The 25,765-nt window shown below is 56.1% G+C and overlaps 1 protein-coding gene across 3 annotated transcripts in view; it reads left to right on the top strand.

The window, feature by feature from the left end:
• Nucleotides 1-25,765, top strand: part of hdac8 (histone deacetylase 8) — a gene marked incomplete at its 5' end in the record, with an annotated part of 58,836 nt that overhangs the window by 7,086 nt on the left and 25,985 nt on the right. For 2 of the 3 annotated variants that reach the window (XM_083937055.1, XM_083937056.1), the window contains 7 exons: nucleotides 6,507-6,637; nucleotides 8,682-8,823; nucleotides 20,502-20,614; nucleotides 20,705-20,782; nucleotides 20,872-20,980; nucleotides 22,697-22,869; nucleotides 23,739-23,833. In XM_083937055.1, coding sequence (XP_083793181.1) covers nucleotides 6,507-6,637; nucleotides 8,682-8,823; nucleotides 20,502-20,614; nucleotides 20,705-20,782; nucleotides 20,872-20,980; nucleotides 22,697-22,869; nucleotides 23,739-23,833 — 841 coding nt within the window. Of the gene's footprint in view, nucleotides 1-6,090; nucleotides 6,130-6,506; nucleotides 6,638-8,681; nucleotides 8,824-20,501; nucleotides 20,615-20,704; nucleotides 20,783-20,871; nucleotides 20,981-22,696; nucleotides 22,870-23,738; nucleotides 23,834-25,765 lie in introns of those variants that run through there. The other variant, XM_083937057.1, reaches the window with a different exon arrangement.

The following is a 25,765-nucleotide window of genomic DNA, read 5'->3' as shown; positions in this document are numbered from 1 at the left end:
AGACGGAAGAGAGGAGTCGGACGGAAGAGAGGAGTCGGACGGAAGAGAGGAGTCGGACGGAAGAGAGGAGTCGGACGGAAGAGTGGAGTCGGACGGAAGAGAGGAGTCGGACGGAAGAGTGGAGTCGGACGGAAGAGTGGAGTCGGACGGAAGAGAGGAGTCGGACGGAGGAGAGGAGTCGGACGGAGGAGAGGAGTCGGACGGAGGAGAGGAGTCGGACGGAGGAGAGGAGTCGGACGGAAGAGTGGAGTCGGACGGAAGAGTGGAGTCGGTGGGAAGAGTGGAGTCGGACGGAAGAGTGGAGTCGGACGGAAGAGAGGAGTCGGACGGAAGAGAGGAGTCGGACGGAAGAGAGGAGTCGGACGGAAGAGAGGAGTCGGACGGAAGAGTGGAGTCGGACGGAGGAGAGGCGGTCGGACGGAAGAGTGGAGTCGGACGGAAGAGTGGAGTCGGACGGAAGAGTGGCGGTCGGACGGAAGAGTGGAGTCGGACGGAAGAGAGGAGTCGGACGGAAGAGAGGAGTCGGACGGAAGAGTGGAGTCGGACGGAAGAGAGGAGTCGGACGGAAGAGTGGAGTCGGACGGAAGAGAGGAGTCGGACGGAAGAGAGGAGTCGGACGGAAGAGTGGAGTCGGACGGAAGAGAGGCGGTCGGACGGAAGAGTGGAGTCGGACGGAAGAGTGGAGTCGGACGGAAGAGTGGAGTCGGACGGAAGAGTGGAGTCGGACGGAAGAGTGGAGTCGGACGGAAGAGTGGAGTCGGACGGAAGAGAGGAGGCGGACGGAAGAGTGGAGGCGGACGGAAGAGTGGAGTCTGACGGAAGAGTGGCGGCCGGACGGAAGAGTGGAGTCGGACGGAGGAGTGGTGGTCGGACGGAAGAGAGGAGTCGGACGGAGGAGTGGAGTCGGACGGAGGAGTGGCGGTCGGACGGAAAAGTGGCGGTCGGACGGAAGAGAGGCGGTCGGACGGAAGAGAGGAGTCGGACGGAAGTGAGGCGGTCGGACGGAAGAGAGGCGGTCGGACGGAAGAGAGGCGGTCGGACGGAAGAGAGGAGTCGGACGGAGGAGAGGAGTCGGACGGAGGAGAGGAGTCGGACGGAGGAGAGGAGTCGGACGGAAGAGAGGAGGTCGGACGGAAGAGAGGAGTCGGACGGAGGAGAGGAGTCGGACGGAGGAGTGGAGTCGGACGGAGGAGTGGAGTCGGACGGAGGAGTGGAGTCGGACGGAAGAGTGGAGTCGGACGGATGAGAGGAGTCGGACGGAAGAGTGGAGTCGGACGGAAGAGTGGAGTCTGACGGAAGAGAGGAGTCTGACGGAAGAGAGGAGTCGGACGGAAGAGAGGAGTCGGACGGAAGAGTGGCGGTCGGACGGAAGAGTGGCGGTCGGACGGAAGAGTGGCGGTCGGACGGAAGAGTGGCGGTCGGACGGAAGAGAGGAGTCGGACGGAAGAGTGGCGGTCGGACGGAAGAGAGGCGGTCGGACGGAAGAGAGGAGTCGGACGGAGGAGAGGAGTCGGACGGAGGAGAGGAGTCGGACGGAGGAGTGGAGTCGGACGGAAGAGAGGCCGTCGGACGGAAGAGAGGAGTCGGACGGAAGAGAGGAGTCGGACGGAAGAGAGGAGTCGGACGGAAGAGAGGAGTCGGACGGAAGAGAGGAGTCGGACGGAAGAGAGGAGTCGGACGGAAGAGAGGAGTCGGACGGAAGAGTGGAGTCTGACGAATGAGAGGACGGAAGAGTGGAGTCGGACGGAAGAGTGGAGTCGGACGGAAGAGTGGAGTCGGACGGAAGAGTGGAGTCGGACGGAAGAGAGGAGTCGGACGGAAGAGAGGAGTCGGACGGAAGAGTGGAGTCGGACGGAAGAGTGGAGTCGGACGGAAGAGTGGAGTCGGACGGCAGAGTGGAGTCGGACGGAAGAGAGGAGTCGGACGGAAGAGTGGAGTCGGACGGAAGAGTGGAGTCGGACGGAAGAGTGGAGTCGGACGGAAGAGTGGAGTCGGACGGAAGAGAGGAGTCGGACGGAAGAGAGGAGTCGGACGGAAGAGAGGAGTCGGACGGAAGAGAGGAGTCGGACGGAAGAGAGGAGTCGGACGGAAGAGAGGAGTCGGACGGAAGAGTGGAGTCGGACGGAAGAGAGGAGTCGGACGGAAGAGAGGAGTCGGACGGAGGAGAGGAGTCGGACGGAGGAGAGGAGTCGGACGGAAGAGTGGAGTCGGACGGAAGAGAGGAGTCGGACGGAAGAGTGGAGTCGGACGGAAGAGTGGAGTCGGACGGAAGAGAGGAGTCGGACGGAAGAGTGGAGTCGGACGGAAGAGTGGAGTCGGACGGAAGAGTGGAGTCGGACGGAAGAGTCGGACGTCAGACGGAAGAGTGGAGGCGGACGGAAGAGTGGAGGCGGACGGAAGAGTGGAGGCGGACGGAAGAGTGGAGGCGGACGGAAGAGTGGAGGCGGACGGAAGAGTGGAGGTCGGACGGAAGAGAGGAGGTCGGACGGAAGAGAGGCGGTCGGACGGAAGAGAGGCGGTCGGACGGAGGAGAGGAGTCGGACGGAGGAGTGGAGTCGGACGGAGGAGTGGAGTCGGACGGAAGAGAGGCGGTCAGACGGAGGAGTGGAGTCGGACGGAGGAGTGGAGTCGGACGGAAGAGTGGAGTCGGACGGATGAGAGGAGTCGGACGGATGAGAGGAGTCGGACGGATGAGAGGAGTCTGACGGAAGAGTGGAGTCTGACGGAAGAGTGGCGGCCGGACGGATGAGAGGAGTCGGACGGATGAGAGGAGTCGGACGGAAGAGAGGAGTCGGACGGAAGAGAGGAGTCGGACGGAAGAGAGGAGTCGGACGGAAGAGAGGAGTCGGACGGAAGAGAGGAGTCGGACGGAAGAGTGGCGGTCGGACGGAAGAGTGGCGGTCGGACGGAAGAGAGGCGGTCGGACGGAAGAGAGGAGTCGGACGGAAGAGAGGCGGTCGGAAGAGAGGAGTCGGACGGAAGAGAGGAGTCGGAGGGAAGAGAGGAGTCGGAGGGAAGAGAGGAGTCGGACGGAAGAGTGGAGTCGGACGGAAGAGTGGAGTCGGACGGAAGAGAGGAGTCGGACGGAAGAGAGGAGTCGGACGGAAGAGAGGAGTCGGACGGAAGAGAGGAGTCGGACGGAAGAGAGGAGTCGGACGGAAGAGTGGAGTCTGACGAATGAGAGGACGGAAGAGTGGAGTCTGACGAATGAGAGGACGGAAGAGTGGAGTCGGACGGAAGAGTGGAGTCGGACGGAAGAGAGGAGTCGGACGGAAGAGAGGAGTCGGACGGAAGAGAGGAGTCGGACGGAAGAGTGGAGTCGGACGGAAGAGAGGAGTCGGACGGAAGAGTGGAGTCGGACGGAAGAGTGGAGTCGGACGGAAGAGTGGAGTCGGACGGAAGAGAGGAGTCGGACGGAAGAGAGGAGTCGGACGGAAGAGAGGAGTCGGACGGAAGAGAGGAGTCGGACGGAAGAGAGGAGTCGGACGGAAGAGTGGAGTCTGACGAATGAGAGGACGGAAGAGTGGAGTCGGACGGAAGAGTGGAGTCGGACGGAAGAGAGGCGGTCGGACGGAAGAGAGGAGTCGGACGGAGGAGAGGAGTCGGACGGAGGAGAGGAGTCGGACGGAAGAGAGGAGGTCGGACGGAAGAGAGGCGGTCGGACGGAAGAGAGGCGGTCGGACGGAAGAGAGGAGTCGGACGGAGGAGTGGAGTCGGACGGAGAAGTGGAGTCGGACGGAAGAGTGGAGTCGGACGGATGAGAGGAGTCGGACGGAAGAGAGGAGTCGGACGGAAGAGAGGAGTCGGACGGAAGAGAGGAGTCGGACGGAAGAGAGGAGTCGGACGGAAGAGTGGCGGTCGGACGGAAGAGAGGCGGTCGGACGGAAGAGAGGAGTCGGACGGAAGAGTGGCGGTCGGAAGAGAGGAGTCGGACGGAAGAGAGGCGGTCGGACGGAAGAGAGGAGTCGGACGGAAGAGAGGCGGTCGGAAGAGAGGAGTCGGACGGAAGAGAGGAGTCGGACGGAAGAGAGGAGTCGGACGGAAGAGAGGAGTCGGAGGGAAGAGAGGAGTCGGACGGAAGAGTGGAGTCTGACGAATGAGAGGACGGAAGAGTGGAGTCGGACGGAAGAGTGGAGTCGGACGGAAGAGTGGAGTCGGACGGAAGAGAGGCGGTCGGACGGAAGAGTGGAGTCGGACGGAAGAGTGGAGTCGGACGGAAGAGTGGAGTCGGACGGAAGAGAGGCGGTCGGACGGAAGAGTGGAGTCGGACGGAAGAGTGGAGTCGGACGGAAGAGTGGAGTCGGACGGAAGAGTGGAGTCGGACGGAAGAGTGGAGTCGGACGGAAGAGTGGAGTCGGACGGAAGAGTGGAGTCGGACGGAAGAGTGGAGTCGGACGGAAGAGTGGAGTCGGACGGAAGAGTGGAGTCGGACGGAAGAGTGGAGTCGGACGGAAGAGAGGAGTCGGACGGAAGAGTGGAGTCGGACGGAAGAGTGGAGTCGGACGGAAGAGTGGAGTCGGACGGAAGAGTGGAGTCGGACGGAAGAGTGGAGTCGGACGGAAGAGTGGAGTCGGACGGAAGAGTGGAGTCGGACGGAAGAGTGGAGTCGGACGGAAGAGAGGCGGTCGGACGGAAGAGAGGCGGTCGGACGGAAGAGAGGCGGTCGGACGGAAGAGTTGAGCCGGACGGAAGAGAGGAGCCGGACGGAAGAGTGGCGGTCGGACGGAAGAGTGGAGCCGGACGGAAGAGAGGAGCCGGACGGAAGAGAGGAGTCGGACGGAAGAGAGGAGTCGGACGGAAGAGAGGAGTCGGACGGAAGAGTGGAGTCGGACGGAAGAGTGGAGTCGGACGGAGGAGTGGAGTCGGACGGAAGAGGGGAGTCGGACGGAAGAGAGGAGTCGGACGGAAGAGTGGAGTCGGACGGAAGAGTGGAGTCGGACGGAAGAGAGGCGGTCGGTTGGGGGAGTGGCGGTCGGTTGGGGGAGTGGCGGTCAGACATATAGGGAGTGAGGGAGAGAGACGTTCGGACAGAGAGACGTTCGGATAGGAAGAGAGATGGTCGGACGGAAGAGTGGGGGTCGGAAGGAAGAGTGGCGGTCAGACAGAGAGGGAGAGAGACGGTCGGACGGACAAGAGCTCAGTCTACAGCTTTAACCCGTATTTATTCAATCCATCCTTGATTTGTTTGGGATGTTGCACATTAATGAACAACGATAACAACACATCACTGTAAAAGTGCCGGATTTCAGCAAAGATTCTCATTTGCAATAGAAAAAATTCAAATACTACTAAATAAATAAATAAAATACAAATAGAAGAGACTCCTGAAGACACACCGCACAGTACCTGACACACCCAGGAGGACACCAGACCCACACAGGATACAATGGAATAAAACGTCACGTGCAATTTGACACAGACGAGTCAGTGGTCGCACTTTTGATTTAATTTAAGCCACTCAAGCATTCATGTACTATCACATTTCTATTTGTGTGCAATATTGATGTTTGCTAATACTGCAATAATAATCCAACAACGGTGCAATGCTCCAGTTTACATCATTCTCTGATTTACTTTCATTATTACCACATTTATTTACAGCACATTGCATTTTTTTGGACTATGGTTATTTACATTGTTGTATATATTGTAATTTACATATTTTGTTAATGTATTTTTACATATTTACTGTAGTTGAATGTGCACATGTGTATATATTTCTATTTCTTTTCATAATTTCTCTTTATATTTCTGGAGCAAATGTTACAAAACTTAGTTTCTGGTGATCTCTGACGCGTGTCGTCCTCCTCAAAATCTTATTTTGCAGTGAAATTTGTTTTATCTATGTTGCATGTGTTGTGCAGAAATCCAGGCAGCTGTGTTTTGTATACTTGTGTAGTTAGCCTGTGCATGTTCTCATGTGTCCAGGTCGTCGTATCCTCAAAGCAATTTCAGTCAAAAGCAACTGGACTTGGTTTTTTGTCTAGGTAGACGTTTCACCTCTCATCCAAGAGGCTTCATCAGTTCATGTACGCATCTGACCAGGACCAGGACCAGGACCAGGCTGGGACTGGACCAGGACCAGGCTGGGACTGATCCCATGAACTGATGCAGCCTCTTGGATGAGAGGTGAAACGTCTTCCTAGACAAATAACCAAGTCCAGTTGCTTTTGACTTAAATTGCTTTGAGGATACTTGTGTAGTGTTTTGATTATTGCACAGTAGGTTTTAGGTCTGGTGTCATGCATTGTTTAGCCATGCTATCCAGATGTATCGTAGCATTTAGGCTGCACACTCGGTCGTTTCTGATCTGAAAGTGACTCAGCTTATCTCCCCATGTCGTAGTCTCCCATGAAGCATCTGCAGCCTCTGTGGTTACTGTGCTTTTATTCAGTGCATTATTTAATTTGACAGGAAGATGAGTCGCTCTGCCACGGCTTAATACAACAAGTTACTGTGGAAGCTTCATGCACCTCTAATATCGCTTCCCCCCCCTTTCTCTGCAGCACCATTAAACCTCAGGTGGCCACCATAGAGGACATGGCCAAGTTCCACACAGACTCTTACCTGGAGCATCTTCACAAGATCAGCCAGGATGGAGACAACGATGACCCCCAGTCAGTCGACTACGGCCTGGGTGAGAAGAAAGACTTTTACCGTCCCAAACTAACATTTTCACATTGGTTAGAGTGGAATCTGTTAATTCTACCCAGCTGCAATGCTTAATGGAAGAATCCAGTAGAGCATTCAGTTACAAATTCAATTAGTACAGATTTTTGTACCACACAATGTGGATGGTAGTGACGAAAAGAGAGCTGAGGACGGGGGAGAGACGGTCGGACGGGGGAGAGACGGTCGGACGGGGGAGAGACGGTCGGACGGGGGAGAGACGGTCGGACGGGAGAGAGACGGTCGGACGGGGGGAGACGGTCGGACGGGGGAGAGACGGTAGGACGGGAGAGGGAAGGTCGGACGGGAGAGGGACGGTCGGACGGGGGAGAGACGGTCGGACGGGGGAGAGACGGTCGGACGGGGGAGAGACGGTCGGACGATGTGGATGGGTCAGAAATATTTAGCAGCAGCACTTTAAAACCTGTCTGTCTGCTTCTCTTTCTCATTTAGACGCAACTGGCGTAAATACAGAGCTTTAAAAACACGATCATAAACAGCAGTGATAGAAATATCCTAGTTTCTAACAAATGTAGTAAACGGTCAGACGCAGACAGGAGTCAGAGGTGCTCTGAATAGCCCTGCAGCCTGGGTGCTAGGTCCCTATAATATATATTATAAAAAATATAGGAAAACCTCTGTGATTTACCATTAACTGCAGAAGAATTCAGGTGACAAAAGAACATTCATCGTCACATTAACCGTCTCAAAATTGAGGTGGGTGATCCTTCTAAATCTTATGCTTATTCATTACAAACAGATTTTATCACCAATGCTTTTTGCCTAACCAGTGTTCATTACAGAACATATGGTAAATAAAAGGATTGAAGTGGAACTTTAACTATGCAGTGCTTGTTTGACGGCAGCAGAGGGCGCTATAACACAAGATTCAAAAAGCTTAGGACTCAGTACACAGAAAAGAGACAAGGTTTTTACTTGTACTTAAAGGGGTTAGTTTTAATTTAAAGTGCTTTTGTTTCTGTACTTTGGTGTGGACTGGGGCGGACGGTCGGAGAGGACTGGGCGGTCGGACAGGGGTGGACTGGGGAGGACGGTCGGACAGGGGTGGACGGTCGGACAGGGAGAGACTGGGGTGGACGGTCGGATAGGGAGAGACAGGGGCGGACGGTCAGACAGGGCTGGACTGGGGCGTACGGTCGGACAGGGAGAGACAGGGGCGGACAGTGGGACAGGGAGAGACTGGGGCGGACGGTCGGACAGGGAGAGACAGGGGCGGACGGTCAGACAGGGAGAGACAGGGGCGTACGGTCAGACAGGGCTGGACTGGGGCGTACGGTAGGACAGGGAGAGACAGGGGCGGACAGTGGGACAGGGAGAGACTGGGGCGGACGGTCGGACAGGGAGAGACAGGGGCGGACGGTCAGACAGGGCTGGACTGGGGCGTACGGTCGGACAGGGAGAGACAGGGGCGGACAGTGGGACAGGGAGAGACAGGGGCGGACGGTCGGACAGGGAGAGACTGGGGCGGACGGTCGGACGGACAGGGAGAGACACAGGCGGACGGTCTCCCTCACTTCTTCCATTCGCTCTCATCCATCATCACACTTCTTTATGTCCTCGACTCATCTGTCTGTTACTTCCTCCTTTTGTGTTCTGCACCTCTCTCTCTCTCTCTCTCTCTCTCTCTCTCTCTCTCTCTCCATTCTTCTTTTGTGTTGCCACAAAAGTAAACCGCTCCACCTTTTCCTGAGTGGATTGTTGTCCATCGATCACGTCCATTTCTAGCTACCTCTTTTCTTCACTTTCCCTTCTAATCATTGTTATTTACCGCCAGCTTACTTTAAACTGTTTTATGAGGGCGAGATTTCGCCTTTGGAAGTGCTGCCTGTGTACAAAAAAGTTTAAATTAAAGGGAGAAGTGCATTTTTTTGGAGGGAACACTCAAATATATTTAAGTGCTATTTAATGTCACCGTGGGCTCTCAGTCAAACTGGGCTGTGGTCATTAGTTTTGACATTTGATTGTGTTTTTCTGCATTGATCTCCCTCCAGGTTATGACTGTCCAGTGGTGGAGGGGATCTATGATTATGCGGCAGCAGTAGGGGGCGCTACACTTACAGCTGCCCAGTGTTTGCTGGACCAGAAGTGTGAAGTGGCCATCAACTGGGCAGGAGGGTGGCACCATGCCAAGAAGTAAGTCCACCTGCTCAGATCCATAAATACTTAGATAGACAGATAGATGGATGGATGGATGGATGGATGGATGGAGGCGGTCGGACGGACGGGGAGAGAGGCGGTCGGACGGACGGGGAGAGAGGCGGTCAGACGGACGGTTGGACGGGGAGAGTGGCGGTCGGACGGGGAGAGAGGAGGTCAGACGGACGGTCGGACGGGGAGAGAGACGGTCGGACGGGAAAGAGACAGTCGGACAAGGAGAGAGACGGTCGGACAGGGAGAGAGATGGTCGGATGTGAGAGAGACAGCCGGACGGGCGGTCGGACAGGGAAAGAGACGGTCGGACGGGAGAGAGACGGTCAGACAGGGAAAGAGACGGTCGGACGGGAGAGAGATGGTCGGACAGGGGGACAGGGTGAGAGACGGTTGGACGTGAGAGAGACAGTCGGACCGGGGGTCGGACAGGGAGAGAGGGAGAGAGACGGTCGGACGTGAAAGAGAAGGTCGGACGGGAGAGAGAAGGTCGGACGAAAGGGGGACGGTCGGACCGGAGACAGACGGTCGGTCGGAGAGAGACGGTCGGACAGGGAGAGAGACAGTCAGACAGGGAGAGAGACAGTTGGAGAGAGACAGTCGGACAGGGAGAGAGACAGTCGGTCGGACAGGGAGAGAGACGGTCGGACGGAAGACTACACTATAAAGCCCTACAATGCCAAGAGGAGAGCAAAGGAGGGAGTCCCCTCAGCCAGCGGGTCCACAGGCTGAACTCCAAAAGCACCGGGCACCAAGACCGCCCTCACACCATCCAGCCCCAGGATGGTGAAAGAGGAGGTCGGACGGAAGAGAGATAGTCGGACAGGAGAGAGACGGTCGGATCGTCTCTTTCCCGTCCGACCGTCTCTCTCCCGTCCGACCGTCTCCTTACCGTCCAACAGTCCGTCCGAGTGACGGTCCAACGGGGGAGTGACGGTCGGACGGGAGAGAGTAGGACGAGGGAGAGACGGTCCGATGGGGAAGAGAGAGACGGTCCGACGGGGGAGAGAGACACGGTGGGACAGGGGAGAGACGGTCCGACGGGGGAGTGACTGTCGGACGGGGGAGTGATGGTCGGACAGGAGACAGTCGGACGGGAGAGAGACGGTCCGACGGGAGAGAGACGGTTGGACGGGAAAGAGATCATCAGACGGGAAAGAGATCATCGGACGGGAAAGAGACGGTTGGACGGGAGACTACACTATAAAGCCCTACAATGTCAAGAGGAGAGCAAAGGAGAGCAACGGTCAGACGGGAGAGAGACGGTCGGACGTGAAAGAGGAGGTCGGACGGAAGAGAGGCAGTCGGACAGGAGAGAGATGGTCGGATGGTCTCTTTCCCGTCCGACCGCCTCTCTCCCCGTCTGACCGCCTCTTTCCCATCCAACCGTCCGTCCGAGTGACAGTCCTACGGGGAGTGACGGTCCAACGGGGGAGTGACGGTCGGACGGGAGAGAGTCGGACGAGGGAGAGACGGTCCGACGGGGAAGAGAGAGACAGTCCGACGGGGGAGAGACACTCAGACGGGAGAGTGACGATTGGACGTGAGAGAGACGGTCCGACGGGAAAGAGATCATCGGACGGGAAAGAGATCATCGGACGGGAAAGAGATCATCGGACGGGACAGAGATCATCGGACGGAGGAGAGACGGTCGGACGGGAGACTACACTATGAAGCCCTACAATGTCAAGAGGAGAGCAACGGTCGGACGTGAAAGAGGAGGTCGGACGGGAGAGAGACAGTCGGACAGGAGAGAGACGGTCGGATCGTCTCTTTCCTGTCCAACAGTCTCTTTCCCGTCCAACAGTCCGTCCGAGTGACGGTCCGACGGGGGAGTGTCGGACGGGGGAGAGACGGTCCGACAGGTAAGAGAGAGGCGGTCCGACGGGGGAGAGAGAGACGGTCCAACGGGGAAGAGAGAGACGGTCCGACGGGGGAGAGACACTCGGACGTGGGAGTGACCATCGGACGTGAGAGAGACGGTCCGACGGGAAAGAGATCATCGGACGGGAAAGAGATCATCGGACGGAGGAGAGACGGTCGGACGGGAGACTACACTATGAAGCCCTACAATGTCAAGAGGAGAGCAAAGGAGAGCAACGGTCGGACGTGAAAGAGGAGGTCGGACGGAAGAGAGGCAGTGGGACAGGAGAGAGACGGTCGGATCGTCTCTTTCCCGTCCGACCGTCTCTCTCCCGTCCGACCGTCTCTCTCCCGTCCGACCGTCTCTTTACCGTCCAACAGTCCGTCCGAGTGACGGTCCGACGGTGGAGTGACGGTTGGACGGGAGAGAGTAGGACGAGGGAGAGACGGTCCGATGGGGAAGAGAGAGACGGTCCGACGGGGGAGTGACGGTCGGACGGGAGACAGTCGGACGGGAGAGAGACGGTCGGACGGGAAAGAGATCATCAGACGGGAAAGAGACAGTCGGACGGGAAAGCGACGGTCGGACGGGAGACTACACTATAAAGCCCTACAATGTCAAGAGGAGAGCAAAGGAGAGCAACGGTCAGACGGGAGAGAGACGGTCGGACGTGAAAGAGGAGGTCGGACGGAAGAGAGGCAGTCGGACAGGAGAGAGATGGTCGGATGGTCTCTTTCCCGTCCGACCGCCTCTCTCCCCGTCTGACCGCCTCTTTCCCATCCAACCGTCCGTCCGAGTGACAGTCCTACGGGGAGTGACGGTCCAACGGGGGAGTGACGGTCGGACGGGAGAGAGTCGGACGAGGGAGAGACGGTCCGACGGGGGAGAGACACTCAGACGGGGGAGTGACGATCGGACGTGAGAGAGAAGGTCCGACGGGAAAGAGATCATCGGACGGGAAAGAGATCATCGGACGGAGGAGAGACGGTCGGACGGGAGACTACACTATGAAACCCTACAATGTCAAGAGGAGAGCAAAGGAGAGCAACGGTCAGACGGGAGAGAGACAGTCGGACGTGAAAGAGGAGGTCGGACGGAAGAGAGGCAGTCGGACAGGAGAGAGACGGTCGGATGGTCTCTTTCCTGTCCGACCGCCTCTCTCCCCGTCCGACCGTCTCTTTCCCGTCCAACCGTCCGTCCGAGTGACGGTCCTACGGGGGAGTGACAGTCCGACGGGGGAGAGACCCTTGGACGGGGGAGTGAAGGTCGGATGTGAGAGAGACGGTCGGACGGGAGGCGATCAGACGGGAAAGAGACGGTCGGACGGGAAAGAGACGGTCGGACGGGAAAGAGATCATCGGACGGGAAAGAGTTCATCGGACGGAGGAGGGACGGTCGGACGGGAGACTACACTATGAAACCCTACAATGTCAAGAGGAGAGCAGAGGAGAGCAACGGTCGGACGGGAGAGAGACGGTCGGACGTGAAAGAGGAGGTCGGACGGAAGAGAGGCAGTCGGATGGTCTCTTTCCTGTCCAACAGTCTCTTTCCCGTCCAACAGTCCGTCCGCGTGACGGTCCGACGGGGGAGTGTCGGACGAGGGAGAGACGGTCCGACAGGTAAGAGAGAGGCGGTCCGACGGGGGAGAGAGAGACGGTCCAACGGGGAAGAGAGAGACGGTCCGACGGGGGAGAGACACTCGGACGGGGGAGTGACCATCGGACGTGAGAGAGACGGTCCGACGGGAAAGAGATCATCGGACGGGAAAGAGATCATCGGACGGGAAAGAGATCATCGGACGGAGGAGAGGCGGTCGGACGGGAGACTACACTATGAAACCCTACAATGTCAAGAGGAGAGCAAAGGAGAGCAACGGTCGGACGTGAAAGAGGAGGTCGGACGGAAGAGAGGCAGTCGGACAGGAGAGAGACGGTCGGATCGTCTCTTTTCCGTCCGACCGTCTCTCTCCCGTCCGACCGTCTCTTTACCGTCCAACAGTCCGTCCGAGTGACGGTCCGACGGGGGAGTGACCATCGGACGTGAGAGAGACGGTCCGACGGGAAAGAGATCATCGGACGGGAAAGAGATCATCGGACGGGAAAGCGATCATCGGACGGAGGAGAGACGGTCGGACGGGAGACTACACTATGAAGCCCTACAATGTCAAGAGGAGAGCAAAGGAGAGCAACGGTCGGACGTGAAAGAGGAGGTCGGACGGAAGAGAGGCAGTCGGACAGGAGAGAGACGGTCGGATCGTCTCTTTTCCGTCCAACCGTCTCTCTCCCGTCCGACCGTCTCTTTACCGTCCAACAGTCCGTCCGAGTGACGGTCCGACGGGGGAGTGACGGTTCGACGGGAGAGAGTAGGACGAGGGAGAGACGGTCCGACGGGGGAGAGAGAGACGGTCCAACGTGGAAGAGAGAGACGGTCCAACGGGGGAGAGACACGCGGACGGGAAAGAGATCATCGGACTGGAAAGAGATCATCGGACTGGAAAGAGATCATCGGACGGAGGAGAGACGGTCGGACGGGAGACTACACTATGAAACCCTAGAATGTCAAGAGGAGAGCAAAGGAGAGCAACGGTCGGACGTGAAAGAGGAGGTCGGACGGAAGAGAGGCAGTTGGACAGGAGAGAGACGGTCGGATCGTCTCTTACCTGTCCGACCGTCTCTCTCCCGTCCGACCGTCTCTTTACCGTCCAACAGTCCGTCCGAGTGACGGTCCGACGGGGGAGTGACGGTTGGACGGGAGAGAGTAGGACAAGGGAGAGACGGTCCGATGGGGAAGAGAGAGACGGTCCGACGGGGGAGTGACTGTCGGACGGGGGAGTGACTGTCGGACGGGGGAGTGACGGTTGGACGGGAGACTACACTATGAAACCCTACAATGTCAAGAGGAGAGCAACGGTCGGACGTGAAAGAGGAGGTCGGACGGAAGAGAGACAGTCGGACAGGAGAGAGACGGTCGGATCGTCTCTCTCCCGTCCGACCACTCTTTACCGTCCAACAGTCCGTCCGCGTGACGGTCCGACGGGGGAGTGTCGGACGAGGGAGAGACGGTCCGACAGGTAAGAGAGAGGCGGTCCGACGGGGGAGAGAGAGACGGTCCAACGGGGAAGAGAGAGACGGTCCGACGGGGGAGAGACACTCGGACGGGGGAGTGACCATCGGACGTGAGAGAGACGGTCCGACGGGAAAGAGATCATCGGACGGGAAAGAGATCATCGGACGGAGGAGAGACGGTCGGACGGGAGACTACACTATGAAACCCTAGAATGTCAAGAGGAGAGCAAAGGAGAGCAATGGTCGGACTTGAAAGAGGAGGTCGGACGGAAGAGAGGCAGTCGGACAGGAGATAGACGGTCGGATCGTCTCTTTCCCGTCCAACCGTCTCTCTCCCGTCCGACCGTCTCTTTACCGTCCAACAGTCCGTCCGAGTGACGGTCCGACGGGGGAGTGACGGTTGGACGGGAGAGAGTAGGACGAGGGAGAGACGGTCCGATGGGGAAGAGAGAGACGGTCCGACGGGGGAGTGACGGTTCGACGGGAGAGAGTAGGACGAGGGAGAGACGGTCAGACGGGGGAGAGAGAGACGGTCCGACGGGGGAGAGACACTCGGACCGGGGAGTGACCATCGGACGTGAGAGAGACGGTCCGAAGGGAAAGAGATCATCGGACGTGAAAGAGATCATCGGACGGGAAAGAGATCATCGGACGGAGGAGAGACGGTCGGACGGGAGACTACACTATGAAACCCTACAATGTCAAGAGGAGAGCAAAGGAGAGCAACGGTCGGACGGGAGAGAGACAGTCGGACAGGAGAGAGACGGTCGGATCGTCTCTTTCCCGTCCGACCGTCTCTCTCCCGTCCGACCGTCTCTTTACCGTCCAACAGTCCGTCCGAGTGACGGTCCGACGGGGGAGTGACCATCGGACGTGAGAGAGACGGTCTGACGGGAAAGAGATCATCGGACGGGAAAGAGATCATCGGACGGGAAAGAGATCATCGGACGGGAAAGAGATCATCGGACGGGAAAGAGATCATCGGACGGAGGAGAGACGGTCGGACGGGAGACTACACTATGAAACCCTACAATGTCAAGAGGAGAGCAAAGGAGAGCAATGGTCGGACGTGAAAGAGGAGGTCGGACGGAAGAGAGGCAGTCGGACAGGAGAGAGACGGTCGGATCGTCTCTTTCCCGTCCAACCGTCTCTCTCCCGTCCGACCGTCTCTTTACCGTCCAACAGTCCGTCCGAGTGACGGTCCGACGGGGGAGTGACGGTTCGACGGGAGAGAGTAGGACGAGGGAGAGACGGTCCGACGGGGGAGAGAGAGACGGTCCAACGGGGGAGAGAGAGACGGTCCAACGGGGGAGAGACACGCGGACGGGAAAGAGATCATCGGACGGGAAAGAGATCATCGGACGGAGGAGAGACGGTCGGACGGGAGACTACACTATGAAGCCCTACAATGTCAAGAGGAGAGCAAAGGAGAGCAACGGTCGGACGTGAAAGAGGAGGTCGGACGGAAGAGAGGCAGTTGGACAGGAGAGAGACGGTCGGATCGTCTCTTACCCGTTCGACCGTCTCTCTCCCGTCCGACCGTCTCTTTACCGTCCAACAGTCCGTCCGAGTGACGGTCCGACGGGGGAGTGACGGTTGGACGGGAGAGAGTAGGACGAGGGAGAGACGGTCCGATGGGGAAGAGAGAGACGGTCCGACGGGGGAGTGACTCTCGGACGGGGGAGTGACGGTCGGACGGGAGACTACACTATGAAACCCTACAATGTCAAGAGGAGAGCAAAGGAGAGCAACGGTCGGACGTGAAAGAGGAGGTCGGACGGAAGAGAGGCAGTCGGACAGGAGAGAGACGGTCGGATCGTCTCTTTCCCGTCCAACCGTCTCTCTCCCGTCCGACCGTCTCTTTACCGTCCAACAGTCCGTCCGAGTGACGGTCCGACGGGGGAGTGACGGTTCGACGGGAGAGAGTAGGACGAGGGAGAGACGGTCCGACGGGGGAGAGAGAGACGGTCCAACGGGGGAGAGAGAGACGGTCCAACGGGGGAGAGACACGCGGACGGGAAAGAGATCATCGGACGGGAAAGAGATCATCGGACGGAGGAGAGACGGTCGGACGGGAGACTACACTATGAAGCCCTACAATGTCAAGAGGAGAGCAAAGGAGAGCAACGGTCGGACGTGAAAGAGGAGGTCGGACGGAAGAGAGGCAGTTGGACAGGAGAGAGACGGTCGGATCGTCTCTCTCCCGTCCGACCACTCTTTACCGTCCAACAGTCCGTCCGCGTGACGGTCCGACGGGGGAGTGTCGGACGAGGGAGAGACGGTCCGACAGGTAAGAGAGAGGCGGTCCGACGGGGGAGAGAGAGACGGTCCAACGGGGAAGAGAGAGACGGTCCGACGGGGGAGAGACACTCGGACGGGGGAGTGACCATCGGACGTGAGAGAGACGGTCCGACGAGAAAGAGATCATCGGACGGGAAAGAGATCATCGGACGGAGGAGAGACGGTCGGACGGGAGACTACACTATGAAACCCTAGAATGTCAAGAGGAGAGCAAAGGAGAGCAATGGTCGGACTTGAAAGAGGAGGTCGGACGGAAGAGAGGCAGTCGGACAGGAGATAGACGGTCGGATCGTCTCTTTCCCGTCCAACCGTCTCTCTCCCGTCCGACCGTCTCTTTACCGTCCAACAGTCCGTCCGAGTGACGGTCCGACGGGGGAGTGACGGTTGGACGGGAGAGAGTAGGACGAGGGAGAGACGGTCCGATGGGGAAGAGAGAGACGGTCCGACGGGGGAGTGACGGTTCGACGGGAGAGAGTAGGACGAGGGAGAGACGGTCAGACGGGGGAGAGAGAGACGGTCCGACGGGGGAGAGACACTCGGACCGGGGAGTGACCATCGGACGTGAGAGAGACGGTCCGAAGGGAAAGAGATCATCGGACGGGAAAGAGATCATCGGACGGAGGAGAGACGGTCGGACGGGAGACTACACTATGAAACCCTACAATGTCAAGAGGAGAGCAAAGGAGAGCAACGGTCGGACGGGAGAGAGACAGTCGGACAGGAGAGAGACGGTCGGATCGTCTCTTTCCCGTCCGACCGTCTCTCTCCCGTCTGACCGTCTCTTTACCGTCCAACAGTCCGTCCGAGTGACGGTCCGACGGGGGAGTGACCATCGGACGTGAGAGAGACGGTCCGACGGGAAAGAGATCATCGGACGGGAAAGAGATCATCGGACGGGAAAGAGATCATCGGACGGGAAAGAGATCATCGGACGGGAAAGAGATCATCGGACGGAGGAGAGACGGTCGGACGGGAGACTACACTATGAAACCCTACAATGTCAAGAGGAGAGCAAAGGAGAGCAACGGTCGGACGTGAAAGAGGAGGTCGGACGGAAGAGAGGCAGTCGGACAGGAGAGAGACGGTCGGATCGTCTCTTTCCCGTCCAACCGTCTCTCTCCCGTCCGACCGTCTCTTTACCGTCCAACAGTCCGTCCGAGTGACGGTCCGACGGGGGAGTGACGGTTCGACGGGAGAGAGTAGGACGAGGGAGAGACGGTCCGACGGGGGAGAGAGAGACGGTCCAACGGGGGAGAGAGAGACGGTCCAACGGGGGAGAGACACGCGGACGGGAAAGAGATCATCGGACGGGAAAGAGATCATCGGACGGAGGAGAGACGGTCGGACGGGAGACTACACTATGAAGCCCTACAATGTCAAGAGGAGAGCAAAGGAGAGCAACGGTCGGACGTGAAAGAGGAGGTCGGACGGAAGAGAGGCAGTTGGACAGGAGAGAGACGGTCGGATCGTCTCTTACCCGTTCGACCGTCTCTCTCCCGTCCGACCGTCTCTTTACCGTCCAACAGTCCGTCCGAGTGACGGTCCGACGGGGGAGTGACGGTTGGACGGGAGAGAGTAGGACGAGGGAGAGACGGTCCGATGGGGAAGAGAGAGACGGTCCGACGGGGGAGTGACTCTCGGACGGGGGAGTGACGGTCGGACGGGAGACTACACTATGAAACCCTACAATGTCAAGAGGAGAGCAAAGGAGAGCAACGGTCGGACGTGAAAGAGGAGGTCGGACGGAAGAGAGGCAGTCGGACAGGAGAGAGACGGTCGGATCGTCTCTTTCCCGTCCAACCGTCTCTCTCCCGTCCGACCGTCTCTTTACCGTCCAACAGTCCGTCCGAGTGACGGTCCGACGGGGGAGTGACGGTTCGACGGGAGAGAGTAGGACGAGGGAGAGACGGTCCGACGGGGGAGAGAGAGACGGTCCAACGGGGGAGAGAGAGACGGTCCAACGGGGGAGAGACACGCGGACGGGAAAGAGATCATCGGACGGGAAAGAGATCATCGGACGGAGGAGAGACGGTCGGACGGGAGACTACACTATGAAGCCCTACAATGTCAAGAGGAGAGCAAAGGAGAGCAACGGTCGGACGTGAAAGAGGAGGTCGGACGGAAGAGAGGCAGTTGGACAGGAGAGAGACGGTCGGATCGTCTCTTACCCGTCCGACCGTCTCTCTCCCGTCCGACCGTCTCTTTACCGTCCAACAGTCCGTCCGAGTGACGGTCCGACGGGGGAGTGACGGTTGGACGGGAGAGAGTAGGACGAGGGAGAGACGGTCCGATGGGGAAGAGAGAGACGGTCCGACGGGGGAGTGACTCTCGGACGGGGGAGTGACGGTCGGATCGTCTCTTTCCCGTCCGACCGTCTCTCTCCCGTCCGACCGTCTCTTTACCGTCCAACAGTCCGTCCGCGTGACGGTCCGACGGGGGAGTGACGGTTCGACGGGAGAGAGTAGGACGAGGGAGAGACGGTCCGACGGGGGAGAGAGAGACGGTCCAACGTGGAAGAGAGAGACGGTCCAACGGGGGAGAGACACGCGGACGGGAAAGAGATCATCGGACGGGAAAGAGATCATCGGACGGGAAAGAGATCATCGGACGGAGGAGAGACGGTCGGACGGGAGACTACACTATGAAGCCCTACAATGTCAAGAGGAGAGCAAAGGAGAGCAACGGTCGGACGTGAAAGAGTAGGTCGGACGGAAGAGAGACGGTCGGATCGTCTCTTTCCCGTCCGACCGTCTCTCTCCCGTCCGACCGTCTCTTTACCGTCCAACAGTCCGTCCGAGTGACGGTCTGACGGGGGAGTGACGGTTCGACGGGAGAGAGTAGGACGAGGGAGAGACGGTCCGACGGGGGAGAGAGAGACGGTCCAACGGGGGAGAGACACGCGGACGGGAAAGAGATCATCGGACGGGAAAGGGATCATCGGACGGAGGAGAGACGGTCGGACGGGAGACTACACTATGAAGCCCTACAATGTCAAGAGGAGAGCAACGGTCGGACGTGAAAGAGGAGGTCGGACGGAAGAGAGGCAGTCGGACAGGAGAGAGACGGTCGGATCGTCTCTTACCCGTCCGACCGTCTCTCTCCCGTCCGACCGTCTCTTTACCGTCCAACAGTCCGTCCGCGTGACGGTCCGACGGGGGAGTGTCGGACGAGGGAGAGACGGTCCGACAGGTAAGAGAGAGGCGGTCCGACGGGGGAGAGAGAGACGGTCCAACGGGGAAGAGAGAGACGGTCCGACGGGGGAGAGACACGCGGACGGGGGAGTGACCATCGGACGTGAGAGAGACGGTCCGACGGGAAAGAGATCATCGGACGGGAAAGAGATCATCGGACGGAGGAGAGACGGTCGGACAGGAGACTACACTATGAAACCCTACGGGGGAGAGACGGTCCGACGGGGGGAGAGACACTCGGATGGGGGAGTGACGGTCGGACGTGAGAGAGACGGTCAGACGGGAGACAGTCGGACGGGAGGCGGTCAGACGGGAAAGAGACGGTCGGACGGGAGGCAGTCAGACGGGAAAGAGACGGTCGGACGGGAAAGAGATCATCGGACGGGAAAGAGATCATCGGACGAAGGAGAGACGGTTGGACGGGAGAGAGACGGTCGGACGGGAGAGAGACGGTCGGACGGGAAAGAGATCATCGGAGGGAGGAGAGACGGTCGGACGGGAGAGAGACGGTCGGACGTGACAGAGGAGGTCGGACGGAAGAGAGACAGTCGGACAGGAGAGAGACCGTCGGATGGTCTCTTTCCCGTCCAACCGTTTCTTTCCCGTCCAACAGTCCGTCCGAGTGACGGTCCGACGGGGGAGTGTCGGACGAGGGAGAGACGGTCCGACAGGGAAGAGAGAGGCGGTCCGACGGGGGAGAGACGTTTCGACGGGGGAGAGACGTTCCAACGGGGGAGAGGCGGTCCGACGGAAGAGAGGCGGTCGGACGGAAGAGAGGCGGTCGGACAGGGACGGACGGGGGAGAGGCGGACGGACGGGGGAGAGGCGGTCGGACGGAAGAGAGGCGGTCGGACGGAAGAGAGGCGGTCGGACGGAAGAGAGGCGGTCGGACGGAAGAGAGACAGTCGGACGGGAGATAGACGGTCGGATGGGGGAGAGGTGGTCCGACGGAAGAGAGGCGGTCGGACAGAAGAGAGGCGGTCGGAGAGGGGTCGGACGGGGGAGAGGCGGTCGGACAGAAGAGAGACGGTCGGAGAGGGGTCGGACGGGGGAGAGGCGGTCGGACGGGGGAGAGAGACGGTTAGACGGGGAGAGACAGGGGTGGATAGATCCCACTAACTTCAGTCAAGTTTAGGCGCCTCCAGGCACCCTCATCAGTTCCACCCATGAGCCTGAGGGGGGCGCTCCAGACAAAGGGGAGACTTCCAGCCCTTACAGCTCTTCTCTCTCTCTTTTTCCCAGGGATGAGGCGTCAGGCTTCTGCTACGTGAACGATGCTGTGTTGGGAATCCTCAAACTGAGGGAAAAGTACGAGAGAGTCCTCTATGTGGACGTGGACCTGCATCACGGAGATGGTACACACTCAGAGCCCTACAGCGTTATTCAGTGATGGTGTACATCCTCATAAAGTACCCAGATACATGCTTCTCCTCCTCTCACCGCAGGTGTGGAAGATGCCTTCAGCTTCACATCCAAGGTCATGACCGTCTCCCTGCACAAGTTCTCCCCTGGATTCTTCCCAGGTTCACTCCTTGCAGATATTAATTTTTTAATGTTTTAATGTGATGATTCATGTTCGGAGACAGAGTGTGACAGTTGTTTGTGTGTTCAGGTACGGGTGATCTGTGTGACACGGGGCTGGGGAAAGGCCGTTGGTATGCTGTGAACGTCCCGCTGGAGGACGGCATCAAGGACGACAGATACTACCAGATTTTTACCAGGTACACACACTCGCACTCACACACACACACGCACCCACACACACACAGGGAGAGAGACGGTCGGACGGACGGTCTGACAGGGAGAGAGGTGGTCAGACAGGGAGAGAGACGGTCAAGTTTAGGCACCTCCAGCCATCCTCATCAGTTCCACCCATGAGCCATCTCACACACACACACACGCACACACGCACACACACACACACACACACACACACACACACACACACACACACACACACACACACACACACACACACACACACACACACACACACACAGGGAGAGAGGCGGTCGGACGGACGGTCTGACAGGGAGAGAGACGGTCAAGTTTAGGCACCTCCAGTCGTCCTCATCAGTTCCACCCATGAGCCGTCTCTCACACACACACACACACACACACACACACACAACCATCTAGAGTTGAGCATTAGGGATTCCCTCTGCAGCACGGAGACACTTTTTGAGGCATGTTTTCCTGAAGGGTCCCCAAGGAGAAATTCTATTTTCCCTACCAAGAGATCACAGGTCAGGGTCGTCCACTGAGCAATGGCTTAGAGATAATGCAGTTTCAGCATTTTTGCAAGGACCCTTCAGCTGGGGGGGGTCCTTCCAACCTTGGGGCGTGAATTTGGGTTTTTCCAGTTGAATAAGTTCCTTTTTAAACTAATCTCAGTGATCTGTACAGTGCTTTCCAGAAACCCCTAAAATATACACATTCACCAGGTTTGCTAGAATTGAATTATAATCAATGACAGTTAGTAAAGCTTATCTATGCTATAATGGTGTTTTGACACATGGAGTTTGTTTTGCTACTGTTTTGGTAATCTATGAATATAACTAATAATAATAATAATGGATTGGATTTCCATAGCGCCTTTCTCCGTACTCAAGGCGCTTTACAGAGTCTGGGTTCCATTCATTCACACAGACATGGCCCCTCCGACCACCTCCTCAAACATACAGCATTCACACGAGGCAAGGTGGTTTATGTGTCTTGCCCAAGGACACAACGACCATGACACAAGTAGGGCAGGGATCGAACCGCCGAGAAAGAACCAGGGGATTTTTGGAGACTCTGTGATTGGTCACTCTGACAGTAGTCACTTCTGATTGGTGGAAGTGACTAAAGACAAGTGTTCTGTCACTTCTGATTGGTGGAAGTGATTGTAGACCAGTGTTCTGCCACTTCTGATTGGTGGAACTGACTATAGACTAGTGTTCTGTCACTTCTGATTGGTAGAACTGACTATAGACTAGTGTTCCTTCACTTCTGATTGGTGGAACTGACTGTAGACCAGTGCTCCTTTACTTCTGATTGGTGGAACTGACTGTAAACTAGTGTTCTGTCACTTCTGATTGGTTGAACTGACTGTAAACTAGTGTTCTGTCACTTCTGATTGGTTGAACTGACTGTAAACTAGTGTTCCTTCACTTCTGATTGGTGTAACTGACTGTAGACCAGTGTTTCTTCACTTCTGATTGGTGGAACTGACTGTAGACTAGTGTTCTGTCCCTTCTGATTGGTGTAACTGACTGTAGACCAGTGTTTCTTCACTTCTGATTGGTGGTACTGACCATAGACTAGGTCCAGCTGTATTCATCATTTTCAGAAACTGCTTGAATTCTGTTATTTTGATTTAAAACATACTAATACTCCTGATCATCCCAGTTGTCACCAGTGGCTAACAACATGTTTACTGCCGTCTTTAATTGCAGCGTGATGCAGGAAGTGCGGGCGCAGTTCAACCCGGAGGCGATGGTCATGCAGCTGGGCGCCGACACCATGGCGGGGGACCCCATGTGCTCCTTTAACATGACTCCGGTGGGGGTGGGCAAGTGCCTGCAGCATGTCTTGGAGTGGCAGCTACCTACACTGCTGCTGGGAGGAGGTACGCCGTATGGGTGTGTTTATTATTCTGGCTGGTGCTGTGATTTGTTTTTGTGTGTGAGTGTATAGATGTATGTCCATGTGATGGCTCGTAGGCCTATGCATGTGTGAAATATGTGTGTGTGTGTTTGTGTGTCCCTGCATACGAGCGTGCACTCAATGTATCAGAACGCTGCTAATGAAAGGTAGATAATGTCCCTTGCGTGTGTTTGCTTTGAGTCTCAGTGATTCACTCATTTGTGCACAATTACGCACACATAGATACGCGCGCGCACACACACACACACACACACACACACACACACACACACACACACACACTGCTCTGTTCCAGACCCTTTAGCCCTTGGCCAGATGATAGCTGCTACTTATACGACACAATGAAGCCATTTAGCTCCAACTACAATCCCACCTCTCTTCCTTTCTCTCCCTCCCTCTCTGTCCTAAATACTTTCTCTCAGTTATATCCTCCCCTCTTTCTTGGTTCTTGTCATTCTCTTGATTTCAAGTCCATCCTCTTCTTTTTGACTCTTGTTTGTGCGTGAAAGAGAGAGAGAGAGATCATTTTGTCTCGTTAGCTTCCAGTTTGTTGCGGCGAGTCAGAGGTTTTGACTACGACCACACAAAACACTTCCCTCTCTATCTTGACTTCCTGTTTTATTTATGCTTCTAATTGATGACATTGAAATAAAACCATTCCACACGGTTCAATTTCAGAAACCTTTTGTGCATGAGTCTTGACAACTTTGCGGGGAGTTGACCGTAGTCAGACGAACTTGGGAAGAGTAGGATTTCAGGAACCATCGGCGTCTGACATGTGACCACAAAATGCCCCCTTAATATCCGTCTATCTCCCTTTTTCCTCACCAGGAGGGTATAACCTGGCCAATACGGCTCGTTGTTGGACTTACCTGACGGCAGCGGTGCTGGAAAAGACTCTCTCCTCCGAGATACCAGACCACGAGGTACGACAACACACACACACACCCCCTATAGCCACAGTCGCACACATTCACATATTCCCACATGAACACAAACGCGCTCATTCATTGTACTGTCACACAAAATCAGAGGACAGCACACACACACACATAAAAAACACAAACACACCCCCTTGTGTTCACTGTCTGCTGAGTCACTCCATCTAATCAAAGATGGCCGCCTGCTTCTCAATAAAGGGGTTTGTCTGCAGGTGACTCAGACTTAGCGTACGTGGGAGAGAAGGGTTCTAGTGTTGACAGTCTGTCCGCCTCGTCGAACACAGGCCCCTCTCTCTCTCCGTCTCATTTGGCATTAAGGGGACATTTTATAGAAGCATTATTAAAGGCGACATCTACATTTTGATGAGTGAAATTCGGTTTCACCTTGTTTATACATTAAAGGAGTAATGCACGAGTTATTTCCCTGCACGTTGGTGCCAGGGCTTGGCTTGACGGTAACTTCGCTGGACCGCTGCTGCTATTCTTCCTGGGGGTCCGACACATGCGTGCAATTATACAATACGTAATAATGCATCATTATTACAAAAACACCCATTGTAAACCAAAACACACTGCACAGGCAGTACAGTTATTCTCCTAATGTAAAGTATATACACATGGCTCTTCAGTCACAATTTCACTTAATCATCCAAAACACATTTAAAAATGATACATTTCTCAGTTTCACATCTCTATTTACATAAATGAGGTTATACAGTATATTACACTATACACCGTGTTATAATTTACATTACATGCTGCGGTAAAACCATACCATGTCAGTACTAACGTCATTATGATATAATCATACTATAAACCATATAAACACCAACATCACCGTGATATAATCATAAATACACTGTGGTTTTTATTATTTCTGCTCCAAGCTATTTGTATTTACTCAAAAATAACTGATTATCTTTACTTTAAACTGATTTAAACTCTGGGGAAACAGCTCTCACTCACACTGTCCATCCATACCGTGCCCAAGCACGCTTCATGGCTAAAGTCTAGTTTGTTTGACCAGTGTGAGTGCAACCGTACCGCGCCTATTTGCGGCACGCTTGCCGGCCACGGCCCGTTTGGGAGAGGTGAGCTTTAGTAAAGCACGTTTGCACATGTACGAGCACGAGCGTGTGCACGTGTACGAGCACGACGCTTACGGCGGTTCTGAGGTAATTTCCTGTGCGCCTGTTGGGACATAGAAAAAAGAAGGAGGGACCATGCGCGGACATTTAAAACAATGGCGGTGAAAGGTTGACGTTGGTGTGATGCGGAGGTGGAGTGTTTACTGCAGATTTGGTCGATGAAAAGATTCAAAAACAGTCGACAAGACGCACAAAAACTCAGAGGTCTACGGAAAGATCTGGAAACAAAGCCACGCATCGCCATGACGTCATCAATGCGTGTGACGTGTTACGGCGTGATGACGTATAGGCAGCAAGAAGCATTCTCCGAGGCCCAGGTAGTGTGAGTACAAACGGGCCTGGAGGGGGGACAAGGACCCTAAAGCACGGGGCACGGGACGGACGCACAGTGGGCGTGCGCCCTAAATTGATAATATTGAGCACATTAACCCAAATTTCTCAGAGAAAATATCATTTCAAGATTGTCTTTTTATACATTGACTATTTGTGTGCTTGCATATAAACAGTGAGTGTATAACTGTAATAACTGTAAATATATATATATATATATGTGTATACAGTATATATCAGCAAAAATGGCTGTTAACTGATAAATAAAGGCGCTTTCTTTCTCTTTCTCTATGATGAAAGAAGTTTACTTGAGGCCACTATTACCAAGATGATGACTCACGACATGTAGACTGTGAAATAAACACGTTAAGTGGAACTTAAGCTGTTATCCGCCGTAATTGTGTCACAGTGTGGACGTAAAGGAATGAACCCACTGAGA

Source organism: Echiichthys vipera (assembly GCF_963691815.1).
Source record: "Echiichthys vipera genome assembly, chromosome: 22".
In the NCBI taxonomy this organism is placed as follows: Eukaryota; Metazoa; Chordata; class Actinopteri; order Perciformes; family Trachinidae; genus Echiichthys; species Echiichthys vipera.
The sequence above is the reverse complement of the archived record's forward strand: the minus strand, read 5'-3'. Positions and strand labels throughout refer to the sequence as shown.